Genomic DNA, 22087 nt, shown 5'->3' with positions numbered 1-22087 from the left:
TGTTTTAGCTTGCAGCCTTTGGCTTCAGATGGGGACCTCTTTGAAGGTGACATAGCTTAAAGAACCACTGATTACTTGTTAATTTAGCATCCATAACGTGCCATCCTGCCAGGTTGTGGCATGTCCATTTGCAGTTATTCATTCATCCGTGTTCATGTGTGAGCATATGTATTTCATCAAAGACCTATCTGTTTTCCACACAGCCTTTCAATGTAACAAACAATGAATGCTTTCATTGAATTGATGATAAAACCAAGAAATTCCCTACATGTCTCTCTGACTTAGGGAAGATAGTAAAATAATTTTATTTTGAGGCTTTCATATGATGTGTTGAACTGAGTATCGTTCCAGAGCATGGACACAGAAATTAGTAAGAAACCCACATGTGGGTCTAAACCACTTTTTTTTTACCCTGACTAGTGTCTGTATTGATCATTTGTGGCCAGACTTCATTGCTTACATTACACAATATCCTATTCCTGTAGCAGTTTGATTAAAATCAGCAAGGCTATGTGGAGAGGATATTCAACTGAGTAAGGAAGTCTGAATCTGGCCCTTAGCCAGGCCCCCTTCTTGATACTGCCCTAAATTACTTTGAACATGAACATGTCTGTTCATTATAATCTTCTGGGGTGTCCTATGTTCTGGGGTGTCCTATGTTCTTTATAATCTTCTGGGGTGTCCTATGTTCTTTGAAATCTCCTGTTATCTCTGAACATTTCTTCATGGTAACTGCACAAAAAAAGCTTTCTTTGGTTTGCCAGGACCAGATTCACAGCTGGTGTGAACTGCGATGCTCAGATTCACTCGAACCAAAGACCCAGCTCATAACAGACCTGCAGTGGATATGTTAAGGCTGCAGTGATCCCTTTAAACCTAGGCACTGAAATGGGACTGACTTCAGTTAAATAGAGACTTAATGCTAGCTATAGTGAGTCACTGTAATGCCATGTTCTGAGAAGCTACAGGAGAGCTTTGCCACTGACCTTTTGCTTTGTAGTGCATAATGGCAATGGATGACAGCAAAAGTGAAGGTAAAAAACTTCATTATTTTGGTGTGGGAGAGAAGGGATTAAAATTAAAGTTTAGAAAAACTGGCTGTAGGAACTATGCCTTTAGACTGAAGCTAGGGTGTTTACCTTTTCAAATATTTTTTATTGATTATATATATTCTGCTTTAGCTCCTTTATTCAGTTCAGAGTTTGCTAAACTTCAAGGGAAACTTACACATACTTTACTATATTGAGAGCATAGAAACTATTAGCCCATTTTTGCTAAATACCTATCACTAGTGCAGGTCTGTATTTAAAGTGGATACTCCTGCTTTGTGTAATGCTGTCCTGTGTTCTGAAACCAGGGGTGATGTGAAAATGCTGTAATGCCCATGCATTGTGTCAGTGAAATGTGTTTTTAAAATGTTGTGTGTTGCTTTGTAAAGTGTTTCCATTATTTCTGTAGGTTTATAAGAATAAACTGTGTAGAGACTTATATACACAATTTATTTGGATAGCATAAATTCAATTAAAATGACATAAGGTCTTCATCAGCTAAAGTTCTGGTACTTCGTGGGAAGTTTATACCAACAATACAAATGCTGTGGATGAAGTGGCAATATTCCTGATTCAGTCTGTGATGTATATGCTCTATTAGGGTACACTGACAGAGCCCTACTAAAGTCCATGGGGCTCTGTCAGTTTATGTATGTCAGGTGTAAAGTTGCCCAGTGGCTGTTCTTTAGTCTAGGTTACCACTTCACACAGAGGAGTGTATGAGTGTCTGTGGTAGTACATCTGCCTGGAAACAAAGGTCTTTGGATTTGGCTCATATATTTCTGTGAAGAACTGCAAGCCCAGTTCTGCATCCTCATCAGCAAGTTGTCTTAGGTAGAAGACCAAAATCAGAATTTGGTCTAGGCTTCTTAATAATTATTGATGGCACCAAGCATCTAAGTGAATGTAATTTTACAATTTTTTTTTTATATTTCCCATAATTAGAGCCCTTCCTTTTGTAAAGAAAATACAATTTACTATTAGGCAGTGTCCCTGGAAGTTCTTTACAATAACAGCTGCCAGTGGTGGGGTTGGAAGCAGCCGTGCTGCTGACTGAGGGCAGGCAGAGGTTGTACACATGCATGTAAGGGCTCCCACGTCTTGCGTGCTCCCATGTGGGACCATTAAATACAGTCGCCAGTACCAAAGTCAGGATGCATTTGACGCCCTTAGCTCCACAGGTGACTATGCCCTGGGGCACCTATCAGGATAGGGTCACAATGTGATGCTGCATCAGTGCCCTGTACTAGGGTGGGTGCAGGATGGGATCATGCAAGGTTGGCTGGAGCCTGATGCTCGGCAGGACCACAGAGCATGCACCACCCTGCAGGGCCAGCTGGCCAGCTGCCACAAAAGCAAAGAAGGCCAAAGGCTCCTCTGCTCCCTTCCCTTCTTTTGTGGGTGCTTTGCGCTCATCGGGGGATTCAGCACCCTTCCAGTGGAGGGTTTACTGACATCCTGGTGTCTTTTTTTTCTCCTCCCTGTGGAGAAATGTGAAATACAGTAAAAGCCATGGTAACGAGCAATTTTTATCTTCTGTTAGCATTAAATTAATATTAGTTTTCGAAATAAGTGATGAACTAATTGATTCACTTAATCCAGGTCTGAACACTGAAATCACATTCAAATGAATAGGCTTTCTTGCAAAGCCCAGCTACCTGGAAGGTAGGGGAGATGTATCTTTTTTTTTTTTTCCCCCCTATTTCATTGATCCTCCCAAACAGTATCATATAGTTACAACCCTGACAGTTTATTTCTTTATAAGTGCACTTCCATCTTTGATGGTACTTTGGATCAAATCAAACTCCAGATGCTACTGTAGTACACATAATAAATAGCAAGTAGAGAAAGCTTTGCAAAGTGCATTTTTCATTACAGCCTATTTAATATTGTTGTAGGTCTTGCCTGATCATTCTGGTACACATAAGTTTGCAAAGATTTTTTTTTCTGGTCTAGGTGTATGGTCCAGTCTTTGGAGAGACATGATCCAATTTCTAGCTGTGTTAGAATTGTTTGGAGGAGGGAGAGTCTGAAGCAGCAGAGATTTATATAACCTTTATATGGTTTATATAACCTGCTATAACCTTTATGATGATGTCCTTAGCTAGAACCAGCTCTTAAAGCGTAGTTGATCCTGGGAAGTGGGCACTGGTTTCTGGAGATAATAGGAACAAGGATTTGTTGTATTTCATCTGAACCACCTCTGCTTCAAGAGGATAATGGACTCAAGAATTTATTCTTCCCAAATGCTGAGCTGTAGAGTCCTCTAATCCTCTTCTTCTCGTCAGAGGATAAACAATACCAACAGAAGCACAACTGACACATTTCCAGGTTTTCTCAAATTTGCCGATTTAGAATTCCAAAACTTTGAAATTTTGGGAAATGTTGTGCTCATTTCCTTTTTCTCTCTCACCACTGCTGGGTGTTGCACTTAATAAAATGTTGTATGTTCTGAGCAACTCATAAATCTGTGGAAAGGCTGGGACTCATATCGTTCCACTTCAGTCTGACAGGTAGATGTGTGGGGCTGCAGTCCCAGTTTGACCAGCTTTAGGTGCCACTGGCATCTTCTTCCCACTCCCAACCTTCCCTCTCACTCCCACCCCTGTATTGTGGTGTGCTGTCTCCTGCTTGTGCGGGCACGGCAGTTTGGGCGCAGATTGGGAAACCATCCAGGTCAAAAGTTCCTGCGTTACAAAAAAGGTGCCCACAACAATGCTTTTTTTCTAAAGTCAGATTAATTCCTCATTCTGACCCATATCGCGCTGCTCATACAGCTGAGTCAGGGCTAAGGAAGTGGGCAAAACCCATAGGGAAGTGGTAGCAAAGCCGTAAGTTGAGTATTGCCACTCCGAGCAATACATCGTGAGTAAGCAGCCTTGGTATGAAGCTGGCAGCACTGGCTGCGCTCACCCAACCCACCGCCCCGGGTCCGTGTGCAGGGGAGAGGCGGTGCCTGGCAGGGCCTCTTCCCCGTGCCTCCGTGGGGGACAGAGGTCGGGGGGTCCAAGGATGGGGGTACTGCCGTGCCAGGGCACCTGCTGCGCTCCCCCAAAGCGGAGGGTTCCTTGGGGTAACCAGCCCAGACCTCGGAGCCTCACCAGATGCCAAAGGCAGGGCAGGTAAAGCTCCTCTGGAGTGGCACAACTAGGGAACGTGGGTATTTAACATGTTTTCTGAAGTCCCCGTTTGCCCCGGGTCTTAAAGGAGGAAACAGATGAGAAAGGCTCACTGGCTGAACATAATCATACCAGCTTTTTTGTATTTCATCAGCTTTTTCCAAATGCAATGTTCTCTGCTAGGGTCAGTGGCTTTGTAACAATGGGAATGATATTGTTATAGAAAAAAAGTGCTAACAGTCCTCACAGACAAAACCAACAGAAGGAAATCTCAGACCAGTTTGGACTTGTAACACTGTGCTTAAATATGCATGAGTGCATTTTTTTCTGTTACAAATGGCTAAAATAATAAAAAAATGTTGCTTAAATTAAAAATTGCCTCAGTTTTGCACTGAAAGCATTTGTTGTAGGTAGTGAATTAAAACTGCACATCATGCAAATAAGAAGACATATGAAAGATTTTGCCAAAGAAACTTTGATACGTTTAAGATGCTGTGGCAGCCACAGCTTCTTTTTTGTTTACCTTTCAGGAAAAGTAATTTCCTGTCAATCTGGGCCAAAATCAGAGTGTGGGAGTATTTGCAAACACAGGTTACTCTAAAAATAAGTTGGAAACGATAGTTCTGTACACTTCAAAGAATGATACTGGCTGGGAACAATACAGCTTCTCAGAGACAAAAGTCCAGTCCTTCAAAAAAACCAAGGAAAAACAATGATGTCACATACTGCTTAATGAGATTAAAGCCCCTAAGTTGTTCTTATTCAGCAATGGCACCGCGTGCTTTCCACATACCACAGCACGCAGCAGTAAGGAGCAGTTAGAGGTCACATTAGAAAAGAGGGGAGAACTCTTTCGGTAGCTTCCCAAAGTAAGCGTGTGCTTGAGATTTAACTTTGCTGCTTTTAATAGTTACAACACGCCAGTTTATCCCTTGTATAATGTCACCAGCGTAATTCCAAGGTAGTATTTTTCTGATTCAATGAAAACCTTGTTTAAGCTGTAATAAGAAAACAAGGGGATATGTGTGTGCTAATAGACGTACATGTGTATATGAATGAGCTCATGCGTATGTATATTGTAATACATGCGTCTATAAGTTTGACCCAGAAGCGGCAGAACAGTTACGAGGGGCGTGAGGCTTTGTTTTCTGCCTGGTGGGAACAAGCTTGGAGGCAGTTGTGTAACCTTATAGCTTGGCACATATGGCCTCTGCTGCCGTGTGGATTATGTCTATTATGTAACTGCGTTTATACAGGAAGCTAACAGCATCTAACAAGCTAAAAATAAGCAGACTTCTATGATTTCAAAGGACAGTATTTTAAACTTCACTCATGTGGCTGCTCCTATTTCAGCAATAAATGTGGCCTCTTCAGACATTTTATTTATTTTTTGCCTAGGATGATATTTTAACATGCTGGCAGCCTGTTTTCTCAGAGAGAGTCAGAGCTCCTTTCTCATTTTTCCATTACAGCAAGAACTTGCCTGGCTTTTATTTAAGGTGCTCTCCAATATCTGCAAGAAGCAAATCAGCCCAGAGTATTGGTTCTGCTTTTTCTCCTCAGACAGTCAAGCAGTCTGACATTTGTAGGCAGCTTTAGGAAAAATGATGTTTGTTTCCATGGTAGTAATAACCTTCTCAGTCAATTAGACAGCAGATTATTAAGAGCATTTTTTATATTGCTCCTTCAGATGCTGGGTTTCCAGTGTAGAACAAAAAGCAGTTAGCTTTTCTCCTTACTGAAGTTGCTCTTTGCCTTGGCTTTGTGTCCACTCGCCCTATGTGCTATGGAAGCCCTATGGGACTCAACGCCTGACTCCTCGATGGCATTTCGGGCAGTGGGTCATGTACACAGAGGGCAGCTGGGTTTTCTTAAGCTGACACTTGCGTTCGTTCACCTTGTGTTGTCACCCTTGCCCCCCGTGTATGGCTGCTCATGCCTCTCCCCATGGCGAGTGGAGGTGAGCTTCAACACGAGCATTTTAAGGCTCAGCACAAGGTTCCAGATGGGGATGTTAAAACAGGCTGTTCCAGATGGGGATGTTAAACACACCAGGTATCTCCTGCCCGGCGCTGGGCTGCCTTGGCTCAGCAGGCACAGGGAGGACCCAAGGCGCTGGTGGGGGCTGTTTGCCACAGGGGTCCCCTACATGGGAGAGCACAGGCCCCGGTGGTGACGCTGATCTTCCTCCTGCTCCTCCTCACCCTCAGCAGGCTGTGGAGGAGCTGTGGAGGAGCACTGCCCCTAGGCAAGATGCAAACTGGCAGGGCCAGTGCATGGCACTTTGCTGCTCTATCAAAGGTGCTTCGAGCTGGGCAAATCTGAGTCATGCACAAAGATCTTGCAAAGTCCTTGCGTACCTACACTGGTAAGTGACGCTGATCGCATGGGGTTAATTAGCACAAGCATGAACAGCCCTTCGGAAACTTTGGGCTGCTCCACAGGCAAGTACTCTTTTCTTAAGTCTCAGCATCAAATTTGATTTTGTGGAATTTGGGCAAATAATGATTTTTCTAAACCTGGAAGTATGAAGAAATAAGACAAGCTCTCGCTGGGCCCCTGTAGGAATTCCGGTACTGATGCACCTTGATTTGGAAGGAACAGTGATGTGTAAGCACCACTGTTGCATTCATACCTCAGCAGCAATACTCAGCTCTGAGTATACTTGGATAAAAACCCAATAATAAACTGACTTGATTGCAATGAAGATGCTAATTTGAGTGGTAGTTACCCCACTTTTGACAGAAAGTACTTGATTTGTGATTTTTCCAGAATGCAATCTCCTATTTTAATTTTATTGTGATTTCTCTGCTCTTAAAGGGGCACAACCTCCTCTGATGTAAGATGGTATATCCTTATTGATTTGCAGTAGCTGAAGACCAGGCATGAAATATTCATGTTTGCTTTGTTCACCCTTGGATTTTTCCTTTTAGGCTGGCATTAGTCCATTAGTTCCCAGCACCCACCAGATGCTGCAACAACGGTCAGCAGGAGTTCCGCAAAATATCCCCTCTGTGCTCCCAGCGAAGCAGCAGGTCGGATGGTGGCTGATGAGAGCTAGACGGAGAGGCTGCGCTGGGGCATGGCCACTGACCGAGGCTCATTAGGTTTGTTCAAAGTCTCCATCCATACATGAGGTTTACTGAGGTTTACATGACTCCTGGCTTAAAATAATTGCAATAATCCCTTAGACTGACAACACTGAATTGTTGTATTTCCTCCAACAATAACATTTAGTTCTAATGTAATACTCAGCTGGGGGGGGATCAAATGCTTTTTTGTCGTTGCTGTGTTACAGCTATTCTGTAGGAGCAGGAAGAAAGGAACGTCACCCGAATCTGCGGGTGCTGGGTGCAAGCTGCAATCACTCCAGTGTGCCTGTGGGTGTTTGTTCTGCACAGCCTGGGGGCATGATCTTATCCTAGTGCAAATGCAAAGTAACTCTGCTGGACTTCCAGGGAAGTTAGTGGGAGGAGAAGCAACTCCTTCCTATTGTGCAGGGCTAACCTTTTGTTACAACATTGTTACACAAATTTCTGTGAGAAGAACATGCTCAGAACATCAGCCATCATTTATTTAGTTTTCAGTTAGGATTTACCATACAATTGAATCAGGAAAGTGGACAGAGAGGAAAGTTACTTCTTAAAAGAATTAGTTCAACACCTTTTTAAATGCTATAAGGAATGAGCGTAAGTCAACACTAATCTGTTGGTGTTTGATCTTTTCTCTCAGTAACCTCAGAAATGTAGGAAAAAGAGGATGGTAATGGCATGCCATGAAGCCGATACCTGGTCCGTGCTGCATGGACACACCACGTACTCAGGAGTTCCATGGAGAGGGAGAGCCCAGGCAGTTCTGATGCCTTAAAATGGGCTTCCACTTTTTTCTAACGCAGCCTGAAGTCCAGCGGCTGGCTACGCTGTGTTGTGGTCCCCCAAGCACACCTCTCAAACGTGGCTCTTTGTGGTGTGGGTATTTTGAACTACAGATAAACGAGCAATGTGGCAGGAAACCTGGGAGTCAGTGTAAGCCAGCTCCTGAACACAGTCTTCACGTCTTGAGGCTGACGTACCCTCAAAGCATGTGAATCTCCTTGCTTTGCACATGGTGTGTGTCCATATAATTTTTTAATATGCTATCACATGAAGACAATGTGATAGCAATGGAGACCACTCAGGCTATTCCAGGATTCAGGCCATTATGCTAATTCTATAGTATAAGCATCCAAAATATAGCCCCTAGTGCAAAGGCTACCATCTTTGGAAAAGGGAGTTACTGGAAAACCTTTGGGCTTAAAACAGGGGGAAAATTGTGGTATGGAGCACTGAGAACCTTGCCAAGCTGGACATAGGCCAAATAAGCTTCGTGATTATTTCAGTATTTGCCAGCAAATGACCCAGTCACTGGCACCAAGAGCATCACAGAGGTACAAGCTAAGCATAAAGACTGATTTTATGGATGCTCCAGTGGGCCATTAAATCAATCCATCAAATTGTTCACCTTTTTGCTAGGGCTAAGCATGAGTCTAATCTCACAGGCTGGACAACTGTCAGGTGTAATTGTCTACAGATGAGAGACATCTATGCAGCATGAAGTGGAGGAGAAGTAAATTGCATAAGGGCACTTGATCATTTTTCTTAGTTTTCCATATTCAGGAGTCCAGCTATCTAGTAAGCCACCAGAATGCAAGTGATCTCACATACATGATAAGAAAAGTATACTATGGTGGCAAAAGGAACAGAGATGACAGAGGCCACATGACTGCCCAGATGAGCCCCACACAGACTTGTAGCGCATCTACTAAAATCTGCTCTTCTCTGTTCAACAGTCCCATTCTTTCATCATAATAAGTTAAATTTTACTACAAAATTGCTATCAGTACCTGCCTTCCAACTTGCCATACATGTGTTAAAAAGCTGAATTATAGCTTTTGATGCTTTGTTCAGCTTATTCCTTATAGTTGCTATGGGAAATAGCTCTGCTGCAACAGATTCATACTTTAATTTGTAACATTTTGAGGGTGCCCTGCCCTAAATTTGAAACACTATACAAAGTCCCCTGGCAGTTCATGCTGCTCAGGATTCCTAGCACCTTCATCTCGCGATCAGTGAAGTACTGTACTAAAGGGGTTTGAATCTCAGCTATAATAAGCCACCAGTGTCACTGGGTCAGTCAGATAATTGTGAGGTGAGGTCCTGCTCCGCTTTTATTATTCATTATGCTGCATATTCAGTCCCCTGCATTTACTAACGTAACAGAGACAGTTTGCAAAATGTCATCAAGGCAAATCATTAAAGGATGCCCTGGTCTAATAAGCCCCCATCCATACGCGAGAAGGTAGAGGACGGCAGCAATGCATCCTCCCGTACTGCCCTCCCTGAGGCTGCTGCAAGCTCTGCGGCTCTCAGGGTCGTCTCCTCTGTCACCAGCCTCTGAGCACGTTGCCTCCAAATCCACATCCAGCGCAGAGAGCAAGATTCGCTGCTGACAGCATGACTTCAACTGGACAAACCTTGTTCCAGCTCATCAGGCTTCTGAGTGTATCAGCTTTAGCTTTGCTGACAAGAAGTCAACAAAAGGATTATTCTGTAAAAATCCAGGGATTTTATTGCATCTCTGTGGGTGTGAAAATTCTTGTTTCACAAACCACGCATGTCTTTGGTAAGGCTTGCCTGTTGACACAACCTGTTTTAAGCCCATCAAGGCTGTGCTGTGTCAATGTCATATTGTTGTAACAATGGTAACCAGAAAGGAGAAAAGGTCATTGTCTTTATTCATCATTTGTAATTCTTCTAATCCCTTGATATGAATAGTCTAAACATCACTGGATGAGGATTTTTGTTACAAGATAAATGGCAAAGCTTGAAAGTACATTCCTCAGCTCTAGATTAATTGGGGGAGTGGGATACAGAGTTTATATCATCTGATGAATGCTTAGCCTTTTTCTTATTTAGCCAGCTATTTTTTTTTTTTTTGAGCAGTATCCCGTGATCTGGTTCAAGTATTCTCTATGTCTATTCAATTCAGAACTGTCTGGTTTAAGCTGATTTTGCTTAGTCTTGGCTAGGGCTGTTTGCTGTCTAATAAAGACATATGGTTTCTACTTTCTCTCTGTTGGGAATTGCTGGCCACTGTGCATTTCCACTATCAGCTGGACACCGAGATGGGCTGCCCCCCGTTGCCTTGGTATACAGAGAAAAATATAATCAGCAGAAGGGGTATAACTGGATACATTCATTCTGGTTTTTTTCTCAACTATAACAGATAAAAATGAAAGAAATACCTAGTAAAAAGAGAGGGAGAATTTTTTAGCATGGTGCAATCCTGCACAACTGGAAGCAAATTTGAAAAGCCTGGGTGAAGGGAAAAATATTGAGCAGAGCTTGGCGCAGGACATCCTTCCTGCATGCTGCAAACAAGTGACTTCGGAGCCTGCTCCCAGCTGAAGCATGTGTGTGCTCGTGTGATGGCTAAATGCAACAGATGGAATAAAATCAGAAGTCAGTAAACCTCAGTGATTTGCCCTCACACAGAGTATAAAATGGTAACTGTCTCCTCCTTAATAATAGAGCGACTACAAATATCTTTCGGTGTTAAGTCCTCCATAACAAGTTTTTCTTAGAGGGGCAGGATAGCCTGCCACTTCCCTGCAATCCTCAATAACTTATTATCATTATTATTATCATCATCATCATCTTCTTCATCATCATCACCATTATTCATTGTTATTTTCAGCTGGCTGATACTGCCTTTCCCATGTGCCAGCTCAGAGGGCGCGGTGGCAGTCAATCAGTCTATCCGGCCCACAGTAGAGCGTGGGGCTAATCACACCCAGCCCTGCCTGAGGGGGGACGTGCAGACCCACGCCGCGGGCAGTGCTGAGCCTCCCCACTTCCCACCAGCGGGCAGACCCCAGCAAGAGCCCCACGGGTGTTGGTGCAGCCCGGTGCTGGCTGGGCAGCGCTGGGCCTGCCTGCCCCAGGCTTCGTGGCCCACGGGGCGATGCCACGCGGTGCCCCAGGGCATGGGTGGGCACTGCGCCGGCGGCTGCTGCGTTGTGCCAAATGGCACGGGTCCTGTGTGGGAAGTGCTCCCTGAAACCTGGGGTAAAACACCCCAGGGATGTGCCCAGCCCAGCTGGTGACACCTCCCCATCCAGGCTGTGACAGGCGTGGGAACAGAGTGGCAGGACGGTGGGACCGCCCTCACAGGGGGAACTCAGCATGCTGCAATTCAGAATCCCATGCTGCAGTTTTTAAAGCAGTAATTGTAGGGATTTGCTGCCCTCTGGCAGGATTTCACAGCTCCCATTCTCCGTGAGCTGCGAGAGCAGCGCTCAGCGGCCGCGCACCGGCACAGCGGGGGCTCTGCATTCGCCTGTTGGTTGTAGCGAAGCAGAGCAAACCGCGGGGCCCGCTGCTGCAGCCTCCTGCAGTCCGCCTGGAAAGCCAGAAGCACACGCTGACCCCAGGCAGGGGCTGGAGTAAGGGGCAGAACTGCTGGGCTGGCAAGGCACCCCCGCCCTCCGTCCGTCCCCCCCCCGACCGCCCCATCCCTTTGGGGGAGATGGGGCAGCAAGCCTGACTCTCTAAAGCCGGTCTTTTGTTCCTTTGTTTGGTTGTCCCCTCACAAGAGCCAGCCCACCATCTTCTAGCTTCAGCTGTACAGCCTTCTAGCGGGAAAATTCAGTTTGGCCTCTAATGCTGGCAAGCCCCGAGTGGCTTTGCCGAGTTTGATTTCTTGGTATGGCACAGGCTTTCTGAGAGATACTCAGTAAATCGGGCTAATTTTCATTAACACTTTTTCCCAAAAGGCCCATAAATGCCGATAAGGCACTCATGGATATGTGGATAGTGGTTTTGAAAACCTGGGCCTCCTCTTCACTGAATGCAAAGTATTGTGAGTCTCACGGGGTGAGACTCCTCTGATGAAACGCGGAGTTCTGAGGGGTCTACAGCGTACTGCGTTGGTCCTGTGGACCGCCTGCCTGGTCAGGAGGAGGAACAGGCACATCTTGGACACTTCAGAGCGCCCTCATGTCTCAAACTGTCAGATGACTGTATTGTAAAAGCATCCATGGCTTATTAAAAGTACTGAGGTTGGCTACCTTGGATGTTGATATTTTTGCTGCGGGTACCTGAAATTAGGTCATGCTAGTCCTACACTAAAATAGCAAAGAAATGGGGGGGTGGGGAGGTCCAGAAAAGTATCCCAGGTACATAGCTATGGCTGATTGTTTTCCTGTTTTTGAGATAAAAGAAGAGTAACATAGATGTGCTATTCCCATTAGTATATGTAACAATCTGGCTGCCCAGATGAAACCTATGATCCTCACCTCCAGCAAGTCACAATCCCAGGAGAGGTAAACGGGCAAGGACTGCGGAAGAACTACAAGTAGGACTCAAGTACAAATCCGTGATCATCCCTGATTGCACAGCTGTGCGGGATCTCCCCAGGGTTTTGAATGCAGGGGAGAGCCTGGAGCTGGCGGTCGGATAAGTCTCTCTCTCTCTCTCTTACATATAATATATGTAGGTTTTGCTGTATATCTGGTTTCTTTTCTGCTTAATAGACACATAATCGGCAGGGACCTTGTGACTAATGGTTCTGCTCGTAGCAGTGGCCACAGGCCTTAGCATCAAAGTCCACATTGCACAATGCAGTGCTGTGCAGAGCTATCAGAGCTGGTCTGGAAGGCACTAGCTCCATGCGATAGTGCACCCAGGCTAATAAATAGCTCAGAGCAAGCTTTCATGGATCTGCTTTATTGCTGTCAGGGGTTTGAACTTGTATCCCTTTATGGTACTGCACAATGACAATGAAATATGTGTGCTTGTTTAGAGCTATTTGGAGTATCTCTGGGCTGGCATTGTACTAGACAGGTCAGGGATGTTCATGAAGCTGTGAAGATGGTGATAAAAGCCAAGGTTTGATTTTACAGTTACTTTTGTTATTATTGAGAAAGCTTGAAGAATAAGGAAACCATTTTTTCATCAACCTTTCCAACTGCAACATTCACAGCCACTAAGACACCCTGGGGCCCACTGAAGTGATAGCAGCATCCTCAGTGATTTCAGTAAGACCTGGACTGATGAGACAAGCGACTGTGGTTATGCTGACTTCCACAGACTTGCACTGATTTACTTCAGCTGGGAATCTGCCCCCTTTCTTTGGGTTAGATTGTGTCCACTTTGTTTCTTCAGTGTCAGCATGGTAGATACCTTAGAAGTGGCTGATACCAATTCATACAGCTATATATGGAATAAGTACTAATGCCTCTTGTGTTATGTTCTACGGACAAACGGGGAGATCCGCCTAATGTTGTCTCTTAGGTCATGAAATACTGCCTGAAAATGGGACGATGTAATGCATCATTCACCTTTCAGCCCATGGGATGGCTGGGCATAGCACTCATCTGGACTTCCCTGCTATGAAACCAGCCTGACCACCGGACTGGGAGAAGAAGCCTTTCATAGCCGCCTGGAATGACCGACAGACCTGTGCTCCCTGAGGTACGACATCGTACTGAACCTGGAAATGCTCCATATAATTGGAAGCCCATTAACTAAAGCAAGAGGGCAGAATGTGACCATATTTTATTTTAATAGGCTCAGCTATTATTCTTGGTACACATCACAGGAAGTCCCTGTTAATGGTGGCCTACCCCAGACCTTCAGCTTGCAAACTCATCTGGAAAAAGCCAGCCGCTACATTAACTATTACACCCCAGCGAAGGACTTCAGTGGATTAGTTGTCACAGACTGGGGGTACTGGAGGCCTCAGTGGGCCTGCAACTGGGATGCAAAAGATGTCTACAGAAGAAAGTCCAGGAAACTCATAACCAAAACAGAGGGAATATTTCAGCAAATTATGTTGAACATTTAGCCAGACTTTCCTTTGAAGAAAGCGCAAAAGCTTCTATGAAGGAAAAAATTGCATTAGGAATGAAAGCAGACCAAAGGGCCTGTGGGGATACTATTTATACCCTGACTGTCACAATTACAATTTCTGTGATCAGAACTGCACTGGTTCCTGCTCAAAGAGTGAAGTTTTAAGGAACAATGAACTTTCCTGGCTCTGGGATAGCAGTGCAGCCCTGTATCCTTCCATTGGCATTAAGAAATCCCCTGGAAACATTCAAAATATTTTGCCCTTTTCTCAGTTTAGGGTGAGTGAATCCATAAGGATTACCTCCGTGACATCCCAAGATTATGCTTTGCCCGTATTTGTGTATAATCGACTAGGTTATAGAGATGAACCTTTATTATTTCTCTCTATGGTAAGCTTTTGCTGGAACAGTGTGGGCTGCATTTATGCTTTAACCATTCTTACAGATGGTGCATCAGGATGGAAAACCTCCCACTTGGGCCAGCTCTGCTGGTTCATGTTAATTGTCCACATGCTTTAAAGAGCTCAATGTTCTGAAGAAAAAGTGCAGTCTCAAATACCTATTTTTTTTTGTTTTAGTTCATCACTATGCCGTACTCAAACATGCATTTGAATGGATTAAAAGGATTTCAGCAATTTGATGTAGTACGTAGGAGGCAGTTAATACATTAATCCTCCCTGATGCACTTTCTTCTGCTCAGGTATGCAATCACTAACTAATCCCCAGATAGCTGCCCCTTTTATAGAAGGGAAACTGAGGCAGAGATGTTAGCAACTTGCTCAGTGTTATGTCAGAATGGGAAATTGAAGCCAGCAGTCTTTCTGCATGCCTCTGTCTCAAAACCATTTAGTTCCCCCTACCTACCTTGGAGCAGGCAAACGGTGCACCAGAACCAAGGAACGCTGCTCATATCAGCTGAACACACACATACACACACACACACACACACACACACACACAGAGGTATTTTCAAGGTGTGTCCTACCCTAGTCCTTTATGTGATTCTGGACATCCTCCCAGAAACTGGATGAAGACAATAGGTTTCCTGTGAAAAAGCAGCATAACTTGTCTGTGACAGCCCTAGCTTAGTTCCCCCCTGTAGACAGTAACTGCATTACCAGCAGGTCTCAAATTGTGTTTCAGAGTTTAGCAAGTGAGGGGTATTCACTTTTTAAAGGCTATGTTCAGGCTTTCAGCCCAGGTACAGAGCCTGAAGCTGGCACCTTGTCTGGGAAGGGACATTAGCTCCCTCTCCTATGAGGTCCCGCTACTCCCCTGGCACTGCCATCACCCACTACCCTTGCCGGTAAGGGGCTGTGCATCTCTCCGGCTTGAAGGCAAATGCCTTTTCTTAGGCATTAAAGGAGGTGTAGGCACCTGCTGTGGTGCTTTTATCCAGCTTGCCCTTCGTTAGCTTTGCAAGAAGAGGATAGATGGTCATCAATAACTGCTGCAGGCTGCTGTGCATCCCCTTTGCCATTTTATACCCAGTTTCCGCCTCTTTTCCGCCTTGGGCAACCAATTCCTGTGAAGTTTTTCTACTTTGATTCTTGATGTGCTGTGGCCCTCAGTCTCCCTTAAATCGATGATGATGTCTAGGGAGTCACTTGCATATCAATGGTCTTTCATCTTCAGTGCTTGTGGCATAGTAATTGACTTGTTGCTGATCCTTAATTCAAATTAAGGATAAACATCCAAGCACCAATTACCCTCCCCTTAAAGCCTGCGATATGAGGAAAAGGTACAGTGAAAGACACCTCTCTGAAACAAACATAGAAAGAGCACAAAAACTGAAACTGCAATTCTTAAGATTCGCGAAGCGTTGGGTTTTCCCTGCATTTAAGGTTGCACAATGCCAGCATTCTCCCTCCTATAGTGTGTGCCTATTTACAGTCCCTTTTTATAAGGTTTTTATAAGGAGCTGAGCGAGCTCCTAGGGAAAGCAGCAGGAACAACGTATGCCTTTGGAATCACAGCTTTCAAACTGGAGAGGGACAGGGAAAACAGCTGATTGACATAGCAGAATGGCTCTCTCCTTCCCCTTATCAGCAAAAACAGAACTGAGGGAATGTTTTGGAGAATTGTCATGTTAAAAATCCCACTTCAATGCAAAGATTTTAGTTGTTTCTAGTAATCGATGAGATATCAAATAATTACAATTAAATTTTGCATCAAAGTAAACTGTATCCCAGTGTTTGTTCACTTGCTTATTACCAACATCTCAGGCAGTACCTAAGTTTGTAACTTATGTTTAATAATCTTTGTACTCTAGACAGCAAATTTTTAGCCACAATAAAATATAGTTCATAGGGACCAGAATGAAAAGAAAATGTAGTCCGAGGGACAGCCACATAACAAACGATTGGATTACTTTAGAAAGGCTGTGAAATGCTGAATTAGCCTGACAGTGATGTCTTTACTCTTTTCACTGTAACAAGATCATAAAATCATAGAATAGTTTGGGTTGGAAGGGACCTTTAAAGGTCATCTAGTCCAACCCCCCTGCAATGAGCAGGGACATCTTCAACTAGATCAGGTTGCTCAGAGCCCCGTCCAACCTGACCTGAATGTTTCCAGGGATGGGGCATCTATTAACACTATTGGAGTGAGTGCCCTGGGAGCTGCAGGTATTGCTATTTGGCGAAATATGAATTTAACTACTTCAGAGGTAAGCCTGTGCCTGATTTAAATGCAATGTGTAAGATCCTCATTTTATGCTATTAATAGGCACTGTCTGACTGCACCAGTTCCAAGTACTCGGTGCCAGCAGAGCTGACTGCTTAACCAGTCTTTGCTGTCCCCCAGCCAGGATGACCACGGAACATGGTCAATTATTCCTGGCTCAGCAAGGTCTTGTGAGGCTTACAGGCAACCAGTGGTAGGGAAGGAAGCCAATGGCTAATACCAGGCATTCTGGAAGACAGTTCCTCGATATTACCCATTCCAGCTGGATAGAACACCAGGAAATCAGCTAGAGCCTGATTAGCACATCAGTCAGAGCAGAGTAGGTATACCGATGGTGCCCAGCAATTTGTCTGGTTATGGGAACTCTATTTGTGCCTGTGTGCGGGCACGTAAAATGAAGCAGGCTGCTGAGATCAGATGGAGAGGCTTTGTATTATGTTATATCAGAACTAGCCACATTAAAATCAAAGAGTGATTTCTGAGGCTCCGTCATGTCCTAGAGCTTTCAGACAGCCACACATCAAACTTTGTCATGAGAAAAGACTTTGTCCTCAAAGCTGTGTGAAATGGATGTTCTGGACTGCTTTTCTCCTGGCAGATAGTATAGAAAACCCAGCCAGCATGAGAATGAATGGCTGAAAATAAGTGTTCAGTTGTCCTCAGTAAATTGAATTACTTCAGCCAATTTTTGTAAATATTCGGCTGTGGTTTCTGTCAGAGTGAATGTGAATAGGAGGGTGAACTTCCTTCCAGCTGGGTCAAGTGACAAAGGCAAGGCCCTGGAGCATCAGCTCTGGACCCCCACACTCCTGCCACACAGCCACGCTGTCATCACCTGCACTTCTAGCATACATCATGGCTTCTTTGTAGAACTACAGGCTACAGTGGTGTCGTCTGGGAAGTGCAAGTTGCTAAAGCCCTTTGCATCTCCATTGGGTCTTATTTCTGTAAAAAACTTCCTGAGAATCCTTTAAATTAGTCAAATTTAAATTATCCTGAATGAATTCAATAATGCTACTTACATATTGTATATTTTTCAGAAAGAGAAAAGAAAAAATAGAGTGGGTACTTTGACATCAGCTAAAATTTCTTTTCTACTGTTTACAGAGTAACTGCACAAAAATGCAAAAATTCGTTGATTCGGAATTAGGGCCCTACATTATCAATGTCACAGCAGCAGCCTGCACAGCAGGCATCTTTGTCAGGACAATGCATGATATGTGCGAAGAACCTGGAGAGCCTCGACATATCTGCATTTAAATCCTAAGAGCTTCCCGAGAGATGCCTTGGAGGACCAAGGATTTATTGTGAGAGAAGCATCAGCTGAAGATCTGGAAATAATGGCAGAGATATTTGTCTGCCACTGTTGTCAGGGTTATGAAGGAACTGACTTTGTGGAAGTTAAAGTTGCTGATGACCATCCAGGGAGCTCTGCAGACTCTGTCCCACCCAGAAGATTTGCAGTGATCTGCCTGTTTCCTTTGCCTTTGATACGTCTTTTCTAACTGCTGCTTAGTCAAAGGGCTGGTTTCAGTCAGTCAAGAGGGATGGTAGAGTGGATCCAACAAAAAGTGTCACATGTTCTGCAGCTGGGGACTGGACATGTCATGGTCCCAGACATAACCCAAACCCTGCAGCTGTGCCCCGAGGTGTAATGCCCATAAGGCATGGAGAGAGTGAGGCACCTTGAAGGCTGAGTCAAAGACACACAGGTCATAGGAATATATCTTGGTCCCATCTTCTGAGATTAGACTGTTTAGGAGGCTAGAGGCCAGGTTTCTGCCTGGCTGACAGCCACAAACAAGATAGCAGAAGCCTGCTACTACTGGAAAAAATAGTGCGAGGTTCACTTTTTCCCTTTGTAAAGAGAGGAAGAGTCTAACCATATCTACCTCTTACTGGATGGCATCCTGGATGCATCCTGGATGGCATTCTGGAGCATCCTCCTAGAAAGGGGAGGATGGGGGAGGCTTTCTAGTTTCTTTTCCATTTGAGTGAATTCAAATCCATGTTTTCCTCTTTCATGTCCCACATGATGGAGGTGTTCATGCTTTGAGCCCTCCACTAGGTAGAAAAGAATGAAAGAGTCCGGAGATCAGGAAAAAAAAGGACAAGCCACAGTCTGTTGATTAGTATATTTACTAAGAAAGGAATGCATATATTCTAATCCAACAACAAAGGGTCTCCCTGTGTTTTTTTTTATTGCATGACTATTTAAAAGAAAATTAATAAGTAGTGCTGGGAGCAGGAACTCCGTCTCAGCCAGGTCTACTTCCACCCTGAATCTATGACAATACTCCAATGACTTTTAAATTCAAAGCTAATGAAAGCACCCCATGGCTATTATAGAGATGCAATCAACAAGGATCAGGCAAGTTTATCATCTTCGACAAGAAATTTATGTCCCAACTGCCATTGTAAGATCTGTTCTCCGGAGGGGGTGGAAAATCTCCCTGGGCTCTCCTTCCAGTCAGCAGGGAGAAGAATGCCCTTCTAGAGGTGACCATGAGCAGAAAGCATACCTGGCTTGTCTCCAGGGCACTCTGTCAACCTCCAGCTTCTCAGCTTCCCAGGGGAAGTATTCTTGAAAGAGAATTTACTTGAATGAAACAATTACAAACCATTTGGTTATTAATAATATACATGAAAATATGCACACATATATATGTGAAAGAATTGTGTCTTTATATTAGAATCTCTGTAGCTAGAAAAAGAATAGACAAATAGCCATGAGACAAATAAGGGACCTATGAGACCTATGCTGAGTTCCCTGCTTTTTTCTATTTGACCCAGGCAAATGTGAAACATACCATCCAGCTCCCACTGGCCTCCATTATTCCTTTTCTCCCAGAACCTTAAAGATCCCATCAGGCTTAGACCTTTGTGATTTTGCACCTCTTCGCAGCTTTTCATTCTTCAAACATATGCTATTATCCTCATATCTAACCTCAGTGAGTTATTGCTATAATAACTATGTTAAACGATTGTAAGGTGAAAAAACACTACGTTAATAGAGCTCTTGAAGGCAAGTGACAAAAACTTTCATTAATTTTTTTGACAGAACTCCTTTGTAGAAAGAAATATTTTAAATTCCATTTAAGTTAGGGGAGACTGTGACTAAACCACAGCCAATCAATAAGAAATAAATTTAGTTTAGAATGATCCTTCTTTAAAAGAAAAAAAAACGTAAATGAAATTCAGGCTATTTCTTTCAAAAAATAAATTAAGGAGATCCACTAAAAATTTTCTAAAGCATATTTTTATAGTAAAGAAAACTAGAGATATTCTAGTTGAAATTTTTTTGATAGAACAGCTTTCAGAAAAATGCAGTTTGTTAAAATCAAAGTGCTGATTGTGGTGAATTTTTCAAGGGAAAGGTGTAAAAATGATTCATTTGACATTCTGCTTGTGCTGTAGGACTGAAGTAGATGCCAATAGGAAACAAAATGTCTCAATATTTTCTGGGCGGCATTGGATTAGATGTTAGTTTTGACTCTTCTTGCTGTCTTCATTAAGGTCACATCTTACTGCTCATAGTAACTAAATAATGGGAAAGAGACCCAGTGTTTTATAAAATCAAATGTCAAACTCTTCTGCGAATGTGTTAAATTAGAAACTGTCTGTAATACATCAATGCATCATATAAATGTTATGATAATCCTTGGTATGCAAACATGGATCCAGGTATGCAGGCCCAGATTTCTCCCACCGAATATATCCTTTGAAGTGGGACAACTAAATTAGAAGCTAACCCATTAGGGGGGAGGGCACCTCATGAGGACCACTTTAGGTACAGTGGGGTTTAGCTGGTTTTGACGTAAATAGAACTTGGGCAGACACTGTTGGAGATGGCAGTTTTGGTCAGAGGGCCCTATGTCCCACCTCAGTGTCAAGCCAGGCACGTAAACCCTCGTTTGGATCGGGGCCACGTTTCCTCTTCAGGCAGAGGCACAATAGCTTTTTATCAAAGCACAAACCAGCTCTGTCATATTGCTTCCTTCCATTGAGAGAAAGGGGTTTTTTTGCCCCAAAGACTCAATTTTCAAGTGCTCTCCTCCTGTTCTGCATTCAGAGGAAGACCTCAAATCCAGGTTACACTGAGAATTGTAATTCTTAATTATTACAGCCCAGGTAGGCAAACAACAAAGCACAAGCCAGTACAACAGAACTGGGCTTTCAGGTATTTCAGAAGTATCTACCAAATTTCTCTCTCTCTCTCTCTCTCAACAGCATTGGCAGGTCAGATGATTTTATGAGGATAAAGTAGCCAGCCGAGATCTTCAGTGTGCCAGTGACCACCTGCAGGAGGGTACAGTGATGACTTCCCAAACCAGAGCAGGTTGCCCCCACAGCAGGGTACCCCACATGCAGAGCCTGCTCTCACGGGGAAAGCTGACGAGGTGCTGCTTCTGACTCCCCTGCGAGCATCCCTCTCCTTGTGAAGCCGGAGACTCGGGCTATGTGGGATCTGGTGCAGATTCATATTAGCTGCACCTCTAAGATCAAACCACCTCTCTTCTATTCTCCTGTGAGGAGCATTTCTGATTTCCAGTTTTATAACTTTCTGGATTTCTGTTTTCTTCTCTTTGTGTTTTCTGTTGGCTACATTTCACAATCCTTGAGTGATGTGCTGGTATTCGCAAATTTATTTCCCAGGATCTAACTGTCATAGAGCATCCTGTAAAGAATTAGACTGCTTAAACTTCAGACTGTGGGTTCCTCTCTGGTGTCCAAACCCTTAAGATTTGGGCATGCCAAAACTGAGTATTTTATGGATTTGTGTAGGAGTCAGGCACCTAAACAGGCCTGAGAACCTGCTCCTGGGTTCTCAGCAGCTGCATGGTTAAAACTGTTGCACATGGTATGTAGAATGTAATGCAGCATGTCGTAATAAAACTGATGGTGGAAAAAATTATTCTAGCTGTAGGCTTTTTCCCTGCAGAGGATTAGAGATCATTTTATGTTATTATACCTACTAAATGGTAGTGATAAAATTAACTAATCTCTGTAAATTCATGAGAATGGATGCTTTTAAGTACAATAAACATGTATAATAAACATACTTTCTTTTATTATAGTACAAATTGTGATTCTTCCTTTCATATGTTGAGAGGCTAAACATTTCTTAGTAATATCATGTGAAAATAATAATATATGAAACTAAAGATCAGAGGAAAGCTGATAAGCACAGAAATATTTTAGTCAGTGCTTTTGATAGTCTGACCCAAAGCCATGTGAAGGTCAACAGTAAGCTTCCCTTGGTTTCAATAGGCCTTGCCTCGAGCTGGGATGCCTCCTAGGGAATTACACCACAAGGGTCGAGACCTTGATGGGTGCCTCTTCCA

At 43.8% G+C, this 22087-nt stretch overlaps 1 protein-coding gene across 1 annotated transcript; it reads left to right on the top strand.

The window, feature by feature from the left end:
- The first annotated feature begins 13562 nt into the window (after window positions 1–13562).
- On the top strand, window positions 13563–18247 carry HYAL4 (hyaluronidase 4). The gene is given in 7 exon segments (XM_072846079.1): window positions 13563–13653; window positions 13656–14015; window positions 14018–14116; window positions 14119–14466; window positions 16664–16725; window positions 17850–17927; window positions 17930–18247. Coding segments are annotated over 7 exon segments (1356 nt in total).
- Window positions 18248–22087: the final 3840 nt, after the last annotated feature.

Source organism: Ciconia boyciana, chromosome 1, assembly GCF_034638445.1.
Source record: "Ciconia boyciana chromosome 1, ASM3463844v1, whole genome shotgun sequence".
Taxonomy (NCBI): Eukaryota; Metazoa; Chordata; class Aves; order Ciconiiformes; family Ciconiidae; genus Ciconia; species Ciconia boyciana.
The sequence above is the reverse complement of the archived record's forward strand: the minus strand, read 5'-3'. Positions and strand labels throughout refer to the sequence as shown.